The sequence below is a fragment of the Bos grunniens genome, chromosome 10 (genome assembly GCF_055505025.1).
Source record: "Bos grunniens cultivar Pamir isolate PY7600 chromosome 10, Bosgru_T2T1.0, whole genome shotgun sequence".
In the NCBI taxonomy this organism is placed as follows: Eukaryota; Metazoa; Chordata; class Mammalia; order Artiodactyla; family Bovidae; genus Bos; species Bos grunniens.
The window spans coordinates 43792402-43808005 of NC_141174.1; the positions used below are offsets into that span (position 1 = coordinate 43792402).

The 15604-nt window shown below is 37.7% G+C and overlaps 1 protein-coding gene across 4 annotated transcripts in view; it reads right to left on the reverse strand.

Annotated features, from left to right (window-relative positions):
* The window catches only part of SPPL2A (signal peptide peptidase like 2A), a 56349-nt gene that overhangs the window by 6946 nt on the left and 33799 nt on the right, over nucleotides 1-15604 (reverse strand). For 2 of the 4 annotated variants that reach the window (XM_086320916.1, XM_086320914.1), the window contains exons 11-15: nucleotides 12664-12720; nucleotides 12415-12468; nucleotides 11874-11976; nucleotides 8222-8296; nucleotides 6629-6789 (exon numbers count right to left, since the gene is read on the reverse strand). In XM_086320916.1, the coding sequence (XP_086177042.1) occupies nucleotides 6629-6789; nucleotides 8222-8296; nucleotides 11874-11976; nucleotides 12415-12468; nucleotides 12664-12720 (450 nt within the window). The remainder of the gene's footprint in view (nucleotides 1-6628; nucleotides 6790-8221; nucleotides 8297-11873; nucleotides 11977-12414; nucleotides 12469-12663; nucleotides 12721-15604) is intronic. The other 2 variants (XM_086320917.1, XM_086320915.1) reach the window with 1 other exon arrangement.

Consider the following 15604-nt stretch of genomic DNA (forward strand, 5'->3'; position numbering starts at 1 on the left):
TTGTCATAATAAATGATTATTTTTTCATAGTAAATAAGCAAGCTCAAGTTAGAAAGATGTCCTCTGAAATTGGGTCAGCTAACCCAGCATTTACTGATAGCTCTGAACCAATCTCCTGAAACAGTCTAATAAAAGTGCTCATGTTGCTGCAGTAACTGGAGAGCGGCTGATACTACAGCAGAGCTGTTCTAAGTATCTCTGTATTTTGACTTGTCAGTTACAGCTTGTGACTTCTAAAAATAATTAGAAGCACTAGCGACATTTAGCAGAGACTAACCCACTGTTTACTGAATATTAACAAACTGAAACCTTACTTCCCACCCATTGGAGGTTGCTGCATAAATCTAACTCCACTGATTTAGGATTAAAAGCAAAAAAATTCTCCCCTAAAAATTTTCTATTAATTGTTCTGTGTGCCAGAATAATTACGCCATGGCTTCAAGTTTCTCTCTAGAGAAAGAATACCTTAACTTTCTCTACACTCACTAGAAAATAAATGAAACTGAATACTGTGGCTCTTGAAGCAATCCAGAAAAAAAAGTTCATAAAAAATACAGGGTAAGTAGCTTTTTAGCTATAGGAAAGAATATAAAATAAAGATTTCCAAAGTAGTATTATATTAGTGAAATCCTATTAGAAAACATTATTTCTCTTGATCAGAGAAACTCATGGAAGGGCTGAAAGACTTTAAGTAAAATACTAAAGTATTTCTATGAAGTCTCTAAGTTTCAGCAATGAAAGAGGTATAATTTGTCCTTTGAAAACAACATAAAAAGGTCATCAGGGCTACCCATGAATTAAAAATTTCCAGTACAAAGTCCTGCTTTCTGCTACTCTTATACTCAACTCTAATATCAAGGATTAGAATGAACCAAACAATAGCAGCATAAACAAATGTGGCATCACCTGAGATTCTGATTTTAATTTATATTACTTGCTTTACATTTGATTCTTTCAAACAGCAGCCAAAACTTTTGGCACTTGCAAAATGGTTATATATAAAGACTATAGAGATATAGAAGTCTAGTATTTAAAAAGTGCCATACTTTTATAGTAGTGATTCCCTGGTGGCTCAGACGGTAAAGCGTCTGCCCGCCAACGCGGGAGACCCGGGTTCAATCCCTGGGTTGGGAAGATCCCCTGGAGAAGGAAATGGCAACCCACTCCAGTACTCTTGCCTAGAAAATTCCATGGATGGAGGAGCCTGGTGGGCTACAGTCCATGGGGTCACGAAGAGTCGGACACAATGTCAATAACTAATAAATAAAATATACTTTTATAATACTTTATAACAATTCTGGTAATTGTTTGAAGGCTGTTAAAACACAATCCAGAAATTTATACACACACACAAAAGTGATTAAAAAGGTCAGTGGATTAAGGACTGAACATTCTAATTGCTTTGCATGAATAATATCAATAAACATAGACTGAGAACTTACAGTATATAAAACAGTGCTATCAGCACTGTGGGTTCCTAACACCTAGGAGCTAATTAGTGAGGGTGTGTGTGCTCAGTCATGTCTGACTCTTGTGACCCTATGGACTGTAGCCCACTAGGCTCCTCTGTCCATGGGATTTTCCAGGCAAGAATACTGGAATGGGTTGTCATTTCCTACTCCAGGAAATCTTCCCAACCCAGGGATTGAACTCATGTCTCATGTCGTCGTTAGCAGGCGGTTTCTTTACCACTAGTGCTACCTGGGGAGGCATTCCTTCATAAGTATCTATACTACAAGGCAGATGTTAATAAGTATTTAACATCAAAGTCTAAAGAAAGTATGGAGAAAGGTGAACCTAATTTCAAATGGAGAACTCTTGGATATATGCTTAGAGATGGCAGATTTTGAGCTGGGAGTTATATAAGAGATATTCTGGAAACAGACAATGGAGGCAGGGGAGAAGAGTGAACTGTTAGCCAAAGAGATGAACCAGTAACTGCCTGAGAGTTGTCTTTGGGTCTGACTCTCAGGTCTCTCCTACACTAAATTCAGACATAGCTTCCCTTTATTTTACCAGACTTATTGAGGTTCCCTGTTCTACTTCCAAAGCCTCTGCCAGCCTTATCTGATTTCAATATCCACTTGCCTTTCAGTCCAGGTTCGATGCACGATGCTGGATGCTTGGGGCTGGTGCACTGGGACGGCCCAGAGGGATGGTATGGGGAGGGAGGAGGGAGGAGGGTTCGGGATGGGGAACACATGTATACCTGTGGCGGATTCATTTTGATATTTGGCAAAACTAATACAATTATGTAAAGTTTAAAAATAAAATAAAATTAGAAAAAAAAAAAAAAAAAAGCCTTGGGCTAATTTATCTCTTTAGATTAGATTCTCCTACCTGCCTGTAGATCCAACCTCACTTGATGAATGAGGAATCTTTAGAGATTAACTTGCCAGAACTGATGCCAAAGTCTATAATAATACTGTCTCCCACAAATAACAACATTCAAGCTAAATTAACCTGGACCTTAAAGGTTAGACAAAAGGAATGAGAGATTTTCTTTTTCACATTAATAGAAGGCATTACATTCTATAACTTTTATGAATGCTGTGTGTGTGTGGTGTCTTTGTGACTTTGTAGACAGTAGCCCACCAGGTTCCTCTGTCCATGGAATTCTCCAGGCAAGAATACTGGAGTGGGCAGCCATTCCCTTCTTCACATGATCTTCCCGAACCAGGGATAGAACCCAGGTCTCCTGCATTGCAGACAGATTCTTTACCATCTGAGCCATGAGGGAAGCCCTAGTTGTGGGGAAAAATAGACTGTCTCCTGGCAGCAGTTTATAATATTCTGCAACTAGCTCGCCTAAAAGTTCAGTAAATGTCCATTCTTAATATTTTAAAATTTAGTGCACCGTGGGAAAATGACCATTTTAACAAAATCTTTGCTCTGAGGCTTGTGATGGCCTTTCACAAGTAAGTTAAGAAAGCAGATTTAACAAAGATCCAAAGTTTTAATATTCAAAACAGGAAAATGGAAATCAGTTAATGAAGAGAAAGATGATCACCAAAGCAACAAGTTAAACCAAAACAAAAAAACTCAATTCATAAAATAATAATAGCAAATACATTTATAGTGCTAATGATGTGCCAGATACTGTGCTAAGCAGTTTGCATTTGTTACAACCCTGTGAGGTAGGCTGATTCCTATCCCATTGGAGGAAACTGAGGCACTGAGATGTTAAGTAACTTGCCTAAGGCAATGGCACCCCACTCTAGTACTCTTGCCTGGAAAATCCCATGGACGGAAGAGCCTGGTAGGCTGCAGTCTGTGGGGTCGCTCAGAGTCGGACACGACTGAGCGACTTCACTTTCATGCATTGGAAAAGGAAATGGCAACCCACTCCAGTGTTCTTGCCTGAAGAATCCCAGGGATGGGGGAGCCTGGTGGGCTGCTGTCTCAGGGGTCGCACAGAGTCGGACACGACTGAAGCAACTTAGGAGTTAATGTCACATTACTAATAATTAACAAAACTTCAAACTTAGGTGGTCTGACACCAGACTCCATGCTGTTACTATGTGGTATTTGTATTCTGAGTGTCTTACCTAATGAAATTATGATGTGTGTCAGTGTGTGTGTGTGTGTGTGTGTGTGTTAGTCACTCAGTCGTGTTCAACTCTTTGCAACCTTGTGGACTGTAGCCCACCAGGCTCCTCTGTCCATGGGATTCTCCAGGCAAGAATACTAGAGTGGAATGCCATTTCCTTCTCCAATGAAATTATGATTCCACCCTACAAGTGAGAAGTGTATAACCAAAACTGTCCTAACTTTTCAGACTCTTTAAAATGGATTCTCCTACAATCAATTATCTTAGTTAGCTTCTACGTCTTACAGGGAAGGCCTTGGAGTCCACCCTTCCAGGGTGTTTACTACGGCTTTGGGTCTAGCTCCAATGATCTTAAACTTTACAGTAGCTGCTATGAAGGAGAATCATCATTTCAAAGTCACAGTTTTTAAGAGTAAAATTCAGATGGTCCAGGGCACAGCACTTATTCATAGGGAATATAAATGCATCCTTTGGTTGAAGTCCAGTCTTACCTAGAATCTCCTTTCTCCTCAGGAAACAGCATAGAAAGAGAAAGGAGGAAAGGTGCTTATAATAAACCACCGCACCCTTAAAGCTGTACTAAAGGAGAAAGAAAATTTTACAAGTAAAAATGAAATACTGGTGATGAAAATACCAGCAAACATACTTAATTCCATAAGATAGTACCATATGCTCTCACTAGCTGTCCCAAATTTAAATTCTAACTTAAAAAAAGACTTAATGCCAACCCTAAACAAAGTTTCCCTGTGTTGCTCATCCTCCTTCTCCTGATTTACCTCATGATCAGTTAATAAGATAAGTGCTCCTAAAAGTAGAAATCTCTTGGTCACAGTTCTGTCCTGAGTCTTTTCTTCTCCCTCTACATTCTCACTCACTCACAGAGTATGCTGGTAACACTCCCAAATTTCTGTCTCTAGTTAGGCCTATCTCCTGCATATCAGGAGATGTTTATTCAACTGCTGATTTCTCTTTTCCTGGTAGTCCCCTAGGTATTTTGAAATTTCCAACACTGAATTCATCATCTTATCTCAAATCTGTTGCCCTTCTTAATCTCAGTGAATGGTATCACTATCCACCCACTCAGTTACACAAGCCAAAAACCTTGGATTCTACTTTATTCTCTTCTCCCTAACTGAATCTATCACTAGGCTGCATTTATTATGCTTCTAAATTTCTCTTGACCAGTCTCAGTACCATGCTAATTCTGGCTACTACAGCTTTTCATTGTAATAGCTGCCTCAAGATTTGTCTTCTTTCAATACATTTTCTAGATTTCTTAAAACTCTTAAATGGTCTCCAATGTTCTTAGGAGAGAGTCCAAGCTCTTTAATATGGCTTATTAAGTCCATACAGCCTCTTTCCCTTGCTTGCTTCTCCAGTTTTCATTTCCTGCACTCCCCTATTCTTATTCAATAGGAATGGCCACTCTGTCATGTGGTTCCTAAATCTGTCAAAGCTCTTCCCTCTGAGCCTTTTATGTCATGGTTCTTTCAACATGGAACACAAGGCTCAGTCTTAAAAGTTTCAACATAAACTTAACATTCTGTTAAGAAGTCTTCCTTGCCCACATCACCTTTGACTGTCTCAAAACCATAAGCACTGGTGTGCCACTTCTAGTCTTCAAGGCACCCTGCCATAACTAATACATTCATCATACTTTATTGTTAGTGACTCTATCTGTATCCTCCAAGAGACTCTAACTTTCAAGAGGCCATGAGAGTAGGCTTGTTCTAACTTGTTCATCTTTTATCATCAGCACCTAAAATAGTATCTGGCTCATAGAACTGCTCAATAAACATTTGCTAAATGAAGAAACAGATAACTATTTTTAAAAAAAATGACGACAAAGAGCACCTCTTAGGATATGACTTTCAAAACTAGTATTAGAGTTTGTGCTGTAGGACATACTTTTACTTTGAAAAAAATCTGTAAAATATTCCATGTGAGTGTCATCTTCATGAAAGTTACAAGCTACCTTATTAGTTGAGTCAAGGACCTTGTGGCCATAAACTAATTCTATGTGTATAAATACAAGTTGAGAAACTGGAATTGGGAGGTAGGAAGGGCAGGTATTCTATCCTAATCTCAAAGAAATTACAAGACTTACCTGAAAGAATTCTAGGTTGGTGCTTTTTTCAATTATGTTAATAGTAGTCTAACTTAATGTGCGAATCACCTCTTGTTAAATAAAGATGACACTAGAACCAACCACAAGATGGATATGAACTTTGAACTGTTTATCTACTAATGGAATTACAGCTATCTACCCAAAGTATCTTTAGTTTTGTTCATGTGATCACTGAAACAAAAGCATGAGAGTGGATAGTGGAACACAGTTTGCTGTAATAGGGCAAAGCAGAGTTAACTGCCTCATGAAGGAATCAATGCCATGACCCTGACCTCAACAGGCTAGAGTTTCCCAACTCTCTTTAATTTCAATGCAAACAAACAAACTTTACAGGAATACCGATAACATTTAGGAAAAGAACAAAGGGCTTTAACTTCAATGAAGAAACAACTCAAACATGATAGATTCTGCTATCTGGATATTCTCTGTTGTAGGAATTTTACAGAAAAGGCAGTCTTGATCCATTTAAACCTGAAATGAGTGCCCATTTCCATTTGCTTAGGCCCATTTAGATGCTGGAGAGAGTATACTTTTTATCTGCAAAACCTGAGGACTCTTACTATAAATAGCTAGTGGTGTCAGCATCAAAATTTAGTACTTAAACATGGCTCTTATCTTCCATGAAGTCGACTTTTGTGTGGATTCTGAAAACTCATGTTGAAGTGCTGTTTTGATTTTCCCTGATGCCCTCCCGTGCTTCTTGGTACTTGTATCTTGAGTCACCAGAATTTTGGCATCAGACTGCAGTGAGGATGAGAAGTGATGATGCAGCAGGTGACAAGTAAGGGGGTAGTGGTGGAAAGAAACTTTGGGCCCTCTGGTAAATTCAAGGCAAGTTTTAGGCATGTAAAAGCTTTGAGAATAAATATATAAAGCTTTGATATATACAAGCAGTTCCCAACCAAAGTTAGGCAATGTTATAACTTAGTAACCAAGATATAAGCACATACCTGATAGCTGCTACCTTTCCAGAACTTTTTCATTTCCTTACGTCTCCAGGCAACAAGTGAGGCAGTAATAAGTGTGCAAGGTACTAAATAGAGGAGAGCAGGTTGCCCCTTTTTCATCAGCACCAGAACAACAAATGTAAGAATCATGCCAATGGCATAGGCTGCAAGAATATCAAGTATCAGTCATTTTTATGCTATCAAAGGTGAATTTTAATTCCCTCACTGAAGTACTGGTTTTCAAATATTTCTCAGAATGTTTTTGCCCTATGACTTCTTTTCATAATTTCATTATTTTCCTAGAGAGTAGTCAGGAGAGACATTCTACAGAGCTTTTGAAAAATGTGGAAACTGTTTAGTATTTCCACTATAATTAATCATTAATAACATAATTAATTCTTAATCATTGATAAAGATAATGATTCAAGAAAGTCTCAGTTATCTGCCACTATTAAGGATGTTAAGTTGTTCCACATTTTAGATAACTAAAATCTGTGCCTACAGGTACCAAAGGTTGTTTTAAAAAATCTTTCTAATATTGATTATATACTTCCTGGTCATTGTCAATGATTGCATATCAAACTTCATTTGATCTTTTATTAATGACTCTGCATCTCAATATGAGCACTGGATCTCAGAAAACTGGAACTAGTACGGCTTTTACGGACAATGCAGTCCACCTTCTCGTTTTACAGATGATGCAATGGAGGACCAATGAAGTGAGTTGCCCAAAGTTACAATGGAGGAATAGTGAAGTAAAGTGAGGCAATGGAGGACCAGTGAAGTAAAGTGAGTTGTCCTAATTTACAGTCTTTTCTGTCTTTTCACTGAATGTTTCTTTATTCTATCACACTGACTACTGCTGCATGCTAACATGTTAATGCCTTTAGGGAGTATCATACTTAATGGGCTCAGACTGTTTTTATTATTTCTTTATAATTTCTACCCTTTCTTCATCCTTTCACTCATTTAGCTGTTCTTTCTTGCTGTCAGAGGAACTACTTCTAGAAAAATCCTTTTCTAACTGCTGATGTACATTTAATTTACAAGATTTAATTCCACTGTGGAACTAAAAACCTTTCTAGAACAGTATCTAAATGGCTCTGGTGCAGACCATTTACCTAAGAATAAAGAATTCTGGTGTATTGATTTTGAGATATATATTTGATATGTTCAGAAGTAGAAAAGTATTTTTTGGCTTATTGCTTGCTCTTGTCTGTTTTCAAGAAAAGAAGTAAGACAAGTAGCAACTACCTCTGCTGTCCCAGGTATTATTGTGCCCATAAGTTTATCTATATTAATATGTAAATATTATACAGTATTTTTTTAAAACCTAGTATTATACTAGTATCAACTACCTACGTGCCATATGCTCTAGTAAGCTTTTTATGTGTAGAATCTTCTTTCATATATAATTTCCTTTTCAATCCTCAAAAACCTTGTGATATAGGTAGTAAACTATAATTATCTCTTTTTGATGGAAAAAGCATCTTATTAATTAATAGTGAAGAATTAGAATCCAGGACTCCTTACTTTTAGACCTTTTCCTACGGATGATACAACTCAATATAACAAAAAGAAAAAACAAAAATTTACCAATTGTGGAGGAAACATAGTATACAGAAGAGCCAATCTCAACATCAAATCTTCTACAGTATGCAATCAACAGGCCTAAAAAAAATTTCACATTACATTCTTAAAATAACAATAGCAATACAAATTCAGTTGTTAACTATGGTAAAAGTACATGTTGCATTGTATTTAACATTCATTTTTGCATCATTAGAACATTAAAGTACCTCAAATTCCAGACAAAATTTTATATGCTGATTTCTTTAAACTTAATACCATATATTAAACATTTTCCTAAGCCATTAAAAACATAGTTTTTATTAGCTAGCATATTGTTTTCACCAATTCTATGCTACGTGCTTTTAATAGCACATGCTGTGGGACTGGTAAAAAGAAGGGTAAGTTTAAAGATATTCAAGAACTTTAAGGTTACTTAATAGAAAGCATTCCCTACCTTATCAATTATGTGAAAGGAGTCTCACTGGCCTAAGACAGCTGCTACACTGGACTTTGCCATCCAGCTCACATGGCAACAATATGTGTTTCTCTATCTGGCTTTACTATGTCAATGACAGGGCTTTTTCAGAAGAGCCAGTACTCTTTACCTAGGCACAGCCCTTTAGTACACAAGGAGACAGTAAGAAAAGTGAAGAAGGACACACTACCAGCTGACTGAGAAACATTATTAATTACTTCTATATTAGAATGCAAAAGTAGGAAGTCAAGAAACACCTGGAGTAACAGGCAAATTTGGCCTTGGAGTACAGAATGAAGCAGGGCAAAGGCTAATAGAGTTCAGAACACACTGGTCATAGCAAACACCCTCTTCCAACAACAAAAGAGAAGACTCTACACATGGACATCACCAGATGGTCAACACCAAAATCAGACTGATTATATTCTTTGCAGCCAAAGATGGAGAAGCTCTATACAGTCAGCAAAAACAAGACCGGGAGCTGACTATGGCTCAGATCATGAACTCCTTATTGCCAAATTCAGACTGAAATTGAAGAAAGTGGAGAAAACCACTAGACCATTCAGGTATGACCTAAATCAAATCCCTTATGACTGACTATACAGTGGAAGTGAGAAATAGATTTAAGGGACTAGATCTGATAAACAGAGTGCCTGATGAACTATGGACGGAGGTTCGTGACATTGTTCAGGAGACAGGGATCAAGAGCATCCCCAAGAAAAAGAAATGCAAAAAAGCAAAATGGTTGTCTGAGGAGGCCTTACAAGTAGCTGTGAAAAGAAGGGAAGCAAAAAGCAAAGGAGAAAAGGAAAGATATACCCATTTGAATGCAGAGTTCCAAAGAATAGCAAGGAGATGATAAGAAAGTCTTCCTCAGCGATCAATGCATAGAGATAGAAGAAAACAACAGAATGGGAAAGACAAGAGATCTCTTCAAGAAAATTAGAGATACCAAAGGAACATTTCATGCAAAGATGGGCTCAATAAAGGACAGAAATGGTATGGACCTAACAGAAGCAGAAGATATTAAGAAGAGGTGGCAAGAATACACAGAACTGTACAAAAAAGATCTTCACGACAAAGATAATCACAATGGTATGATCACTCACCTAGTGCTAGATATTCTGGAATGTGAAGTCAAGTGGACCTTAGGAAGTATCACTACGAACAAAGCTAGTGGAGGTGATGGAATTCCAGTTGAGCTATTCCAAATCCTGAAAGATGATGCTGTGAAAGTGCTGCACTCAATATGCCAGCAAATTTGGAAAACTCAGCAGTGGCCACAGGACTGGAAAAGGTCAGTTTTCAACCCAATCCCAAAGAAAGGCAATGCCAAAGAATGCTCAAACTACCACACAATTGCACTCATCTACACACTAGTAAAGTAATGCTTAAAATTCTCCAAGCCAGGCTTCAGCAATACGTGAACTGTGAACTTCCAGATGTTCAAGCTGGTTTTAGAAAAGGCAGAGGAACCAGAGACCAAATTGCCAACATCTGCTGGATCACTGAAAAAGCAAGAGAGTTCTAGAAAAACATCTATTTCTGCTTTATTGACTATGCCAAAGCCTTTGACTGTGTGGATCACAATAAACTGTGGAAAACTCTTAAAGAGATGGGAATACCAGACCACCTGACCTGCCTCTTGAAAAACCTGTATGGAGGTCAGGAAACAACAGTTAGAACTGGACATGGAATAACAGACTGGTTCCAAATAGGAAAAGGAGTATGTCAAGGCTGTATATTGTCACCCTGCTTATTTAACTTATATGCAGAGTACATCATGAGAAACACTGGACTGGAAGAAGCACAAGCTGGAATCAAGATAGCCGGGAGAAATATCAATAACCTCAGATATGCAGACGACACCACCCTTATGGCAGAAAGTGAAGAAGAACTAAAGAGCTTCTTGATGAAAGTGAAAAAGTTGGCTTAAAGCTCAACATTCAGAAAACAAAGATCATGGCATCCGGTTTCATCACTTCATGGCAAATAGATGGGGATACAGTGGACACAGTGGCTGATTTTATTTTTCTGGGCTCAAAAATCACTGCAGATGGTGACTGCAGCCATGAAATTTTTAATTTGCTCCTTGGAAGGAAGTTATGACCAAACTAGACAGCATATTAAAAAGCAGAGACATTACTTTGCCAATAAAGGCCCATCTAGTCAAGGCTATGGTTTTTCCAGTGGTCATGTATGGATGTGAGAGTTGGACTGTAAGAAGGCTGAGCACTGAAGAATTGATGCTTTTGCACTGTGGTGTTGGAGAAGACTCTTGAGAGTTCCTTGGACTGCAAGGAGATCCAACCAGCCCATCCTAAAGGAGATCAGTCTTGGGTGTTCATTGGAGGGACTGATGATGAAGCTGAAACTCCAATACTTTGGCTACCTGATGAGAAGAGTTGACTCATTTGAAAAGACCCTGATGCTGGGAAGGATTTAAGGCAGGAGGAGAATGGGACAACAGAGGATGAGATGGTTGGATGGCATCACCGACTCGATGGACATGGGTTTGGGTGGACTCCAGGAGTTAGTGATGGACAGGGAAGCCTGTTGTGCTGCGGTTCATGGGGTTGCAAAGAGTTGGACATGACTGAGCGATGAATTGAACTGAATACTATATTATTCCTGGGCTGGGATTAAGTTTATTCTATAGGTAGCCCAGTGAGGAAAATAGGCCAAACTGCATTAACTGTTAGAGCAGACATTCTAGTAGAAAGCAATCAATTCCACCACACACTTTATTTTTTTGGTATTATAGTGCCCTACTAGCTGTTGTTCTATGGTGTTTTCCTCTTTATCACGACGTTGCTTAGTTCAAATAACTTAGTTTAAACAAATAACTATTGTTTTAAAACATAAGTAACAGAAATTATAATATATTTAGCATTATTAAACTCAACTTTTAAAGGGGATTTATTATATACTTTCTTGGGGAAGAGGTCAAATTGAGCCTAGTTACTTCTTCTAAGGCATTTTTTGAGCCCTGGGAGATATACTTTGGTTGTTACTATTTGGGCTTTATCTTCTACCCATCAAAACACTTTTTCTCCATTCCTGTCACTGAATGTCACTCTAGCATTAGCCAGAAATACTTAAAGAGCAGGTAACTTTTAACATCTGATATATGATACTGCACATCTGACAATTTAAATCATCAGTCTATTTTCACTTAAATTGTTACAAACAACTGCTTACCTGGTACAATGATGTCTCCAAAACCCAGTATTGAAACTGGCATGAGACAGACACTCATTACTGAGAAATAGGCCAGTTTTGGTACCCTGATGACTACTGGTAACTGTAATTACAAAAAAAAAAAAAAAGAGAGACCACCAATAAACTTCTTAGGAATCTTTACCCACATCTTCAGAAATGGAAGGACTGATGTTAGAATAACTTAATGTTTTAAAATTAACATTTTAGAAAATGAGGGGAAAAAAGCTTGAAATCAGAGAACATAAATTAAACATATATATACTCTGAATGTATAGAAAGCTTGAAAGACATAGATATGCAGTTATGGAAAAACAAAACCCAACACACATGTAGAGTTAAGAGTATTAATCCAGTATCCCCATATCTAACGTTTTTTCTTTCCTTTTTACCAAAAATAGAGGACTCAGGCCTTGAAAGAGATTTTTTTTTTGACAATCTAGATTTTTTTCCCCAAAGAAGAGTCTTGTCTGAGAGGGTATGATTTAAAGTCCAATGAACATATCTGAAATACAATCCTTACTTTCTCATGGGGAGCTGATGGTTGAGCAGTGGCTTCCACCAAGTTTCCATCATTCTAGGATGAAACCCAAGTCAATAGGTATTTAATAATTTAGAATAACTAACAAAAGGGCTATATTTTGTGAGAAACAAAGCTTTACAATACCTTAACATGCACTACATGACCAATGAATTACACAGGAAGGCAAAATTATTAACTGGACACACACAAATACACTGGCAGCCATTTGTACTTAATTGCCACCCCTACCTTTTCATTATTTCCAAAAGGTCCAGCTGCAAGTTCAACCATGATACTCTCACCATTCTAAAATTAAGAAAGGTAAAAGAAATTGTTCAATCACTAAAAGTGAACAATCTTCCAGTATTCATGACCTAGGGCTTCCCAGGTGGCACTGCCGGTAAAGAGCCTGACTGCCAATGTAGCAGACTCGAGAGATATGGGTTTGATCCCTGGGTTGGGAAGATCCCCTGGAGAAGGAAATGGCAACCCACTCCAGGATTCTGGCCTGGGAAATCCCATGGACAGTGGAGCCTGGTGGGCCCCAGTCCTTGGTGTCGCAAAGAGTTGGACACACACACACATTTATGATCTACTGCCACAGCTATGGCCTACCGTAAGCTGATGGAAAGTCATCTGTAGACTGATTTTCCTAAAATGGTCCCTGTAGATAGCAAAAGGAAATGGCAACCCACTCCAGTGTTCTTGCCTGGAGAATCCTAGGGACAGGGGAGCCTGGTGGGCTGTCGTCTATGGGGTCGCACAGAGTCGGACACGACTGAAGTGACTTAGCAGCAGCAGCAGATAGCAAAAATTGGAGTTACCTAAAACAAATTTCACCTAGCATACTACTCCACTTTATTAGAGTTCAACAAATAAGAGAAACTTACAGATAAACCACACAAAAATTCTTCAACTGAAGGTTTGAGCACTGATTTATATTGACAACTAATATCTAGCATTTCTTCTATGGGCTATACATTTTAAGGGCTTTTACTTATATTATGGCATATACTATGTGTCATTAGTCATTTTTAGCAATAACAATGAACAGGGACAGAAGAAATACTGAAATTTTTTATATACAGATTTGTAATAAATAGATGACTTTATTTAAATATACATTTAACCTTCTGTCTACTCACCACATTAACAATGAAGCCAAACTTGAAAAGATCAAGCCCTAAAGAACTTGAGAACATTTCTCTATCCTGACTCTTCTCCAATTTCAGCTTTGCCTGCTCTTAATACACCAATTAAAACATTAACCTTAGCAGAATTTTTTCCTTGTGCATGTCTAAGGTCTTTTTATGTGGGCTGTGTGAGAAATTCATTAAAAAGTTCTTTCCTGACAGTAAAGTCTACTGGGGAGAGAGGAAACATTTAGATGTAGCAAGGTAAGACTGCATGAGCAACCATCTTACACTTAAAATAATGCCCCAAACAGGTCATGGGAAGATAAATAAATGCTGAATTTTTAGGAGAATTTGATTGATTAGCTATACTATTTTCCATGTGGGTGGGGAGCATAGAATAAATTACTTGAGTTTATTTTTAAGAGGATTTCACTGATACCCGAGTTGAGTAGAAAAAAGAATAAATTCCTTGGCAACAGAAATCCTTTCCTCATGTTAAGATTTGGGTTACAGAAGGGTTAAATCACAGGAGTCTATGAAAATAAACTAATATTAAATACAGTTGCTTACAGGAAACGCCCATGATGTGATTCAATTTCCAGATAAAGAGTTTATTTTAGTTCATTTTCAAATTGTTATTTAAAACATTTAACTGAAGACCATTACTGACATCCTCTCATACATTCAAAGATATCTACCTGAGAAACTACTATTTGCAAGACACTATACAAAGTATGGTGGTAGATGAAGAAAAAAAAAAGACAGGCTCTTACTACCTGTACTCCTATGGCTACCTGCCCTGCCAACTCATTAAAAATATACTAATACCAGGGTCAAGAAGTTATTTAGAATGTCTAATATTTAATTCTTGAAATTTTCAGTGAAAACCACAAAAATCAGAAATCATGTATCTGATTTTCATTTTGATTTGCCTAACAAACCAGACTGAGAAGACAGTGTTAAGGTAAATCTACAAGAGTGAACTCCAAAGAGCACATCAATCTTTTCTATTGGATCAGGTTACTAGAAGTCACATTTCTAGTCAGTGGGATCAAAGATGGAAAAAAAGAAGAAAAATTTCCTAAGCACAGAAGAAAGAAGACTCAAAGACATCTTTACTATTACCACACATACCTTTAAAATCCTGACATTTTTATGTGAACAGAATGGACATAGTTTGCTGGTAGACAAGTTTGGCATTTATAAAGTGATACTAGGTGTTAAAACATAATGGAAAATTTATTTTTAGAAGAGTTTAGTTATAGCTTTTATGTTCACCGTGCAATGTAAGCGTCATATGGTATGAAAATGTTAGCCACTTAGTCGTGTCCAACTCTGCAAGCCGAAGAACTGTAACCCGTCAGGCTCCTCTTGCCCATGGGATTCTCCAGGCAAGAATACTGGAGTGGGTTGCCATTTCCTTCTCCAGGGGATCTTCCCGACCCAGGAATCAAACCTCGGGCTCCTGCATTGCAGGCAGATCCTTTACCGCGTGAGCCACCAGGGAAGCCTAAACGGGTAGTCATATGGTATGACTACCCATTGACCTATGGGAACGGTTTTGTAGAGAGGGTGTTTTATTTTCATTATGAGATCTGTGATGGAGTGACTCATAGAAACATTTTTAAATCAAATAAATTGACACAAGCTAGAACAAGTTTAGAACGAACTTCAAAATATGCTTTAGTAAATTAACAGCTTTTGCTATATTCCTAATACTAGTTCTATGCTTTTTTAGGTTACCATTGCAAATTAAGTCAATGAGCCAGGTGGTCACCATTAAAGCATGGAAAGGTACTAGTGTTTTGAGACAGTTAACTACATTTGTTACCTAGTTGCAATTTTAGCTCCCCAATGGGGCATATGTTTGTCTTATGCCATCATAGCCAATATCAGAAATGCAGATATTTCAGAATGCAGAGGTTAAAGAACAAAGAACTACTAGGGGAAAAAGCAGTCATTATAAAATACTAAATATATGAAAGCGACAAAGGATAAAAAAATGAGATAAAGTTAGAAAATGAGACTCAAAGTGGGAAAAGTAGAAGAATTAA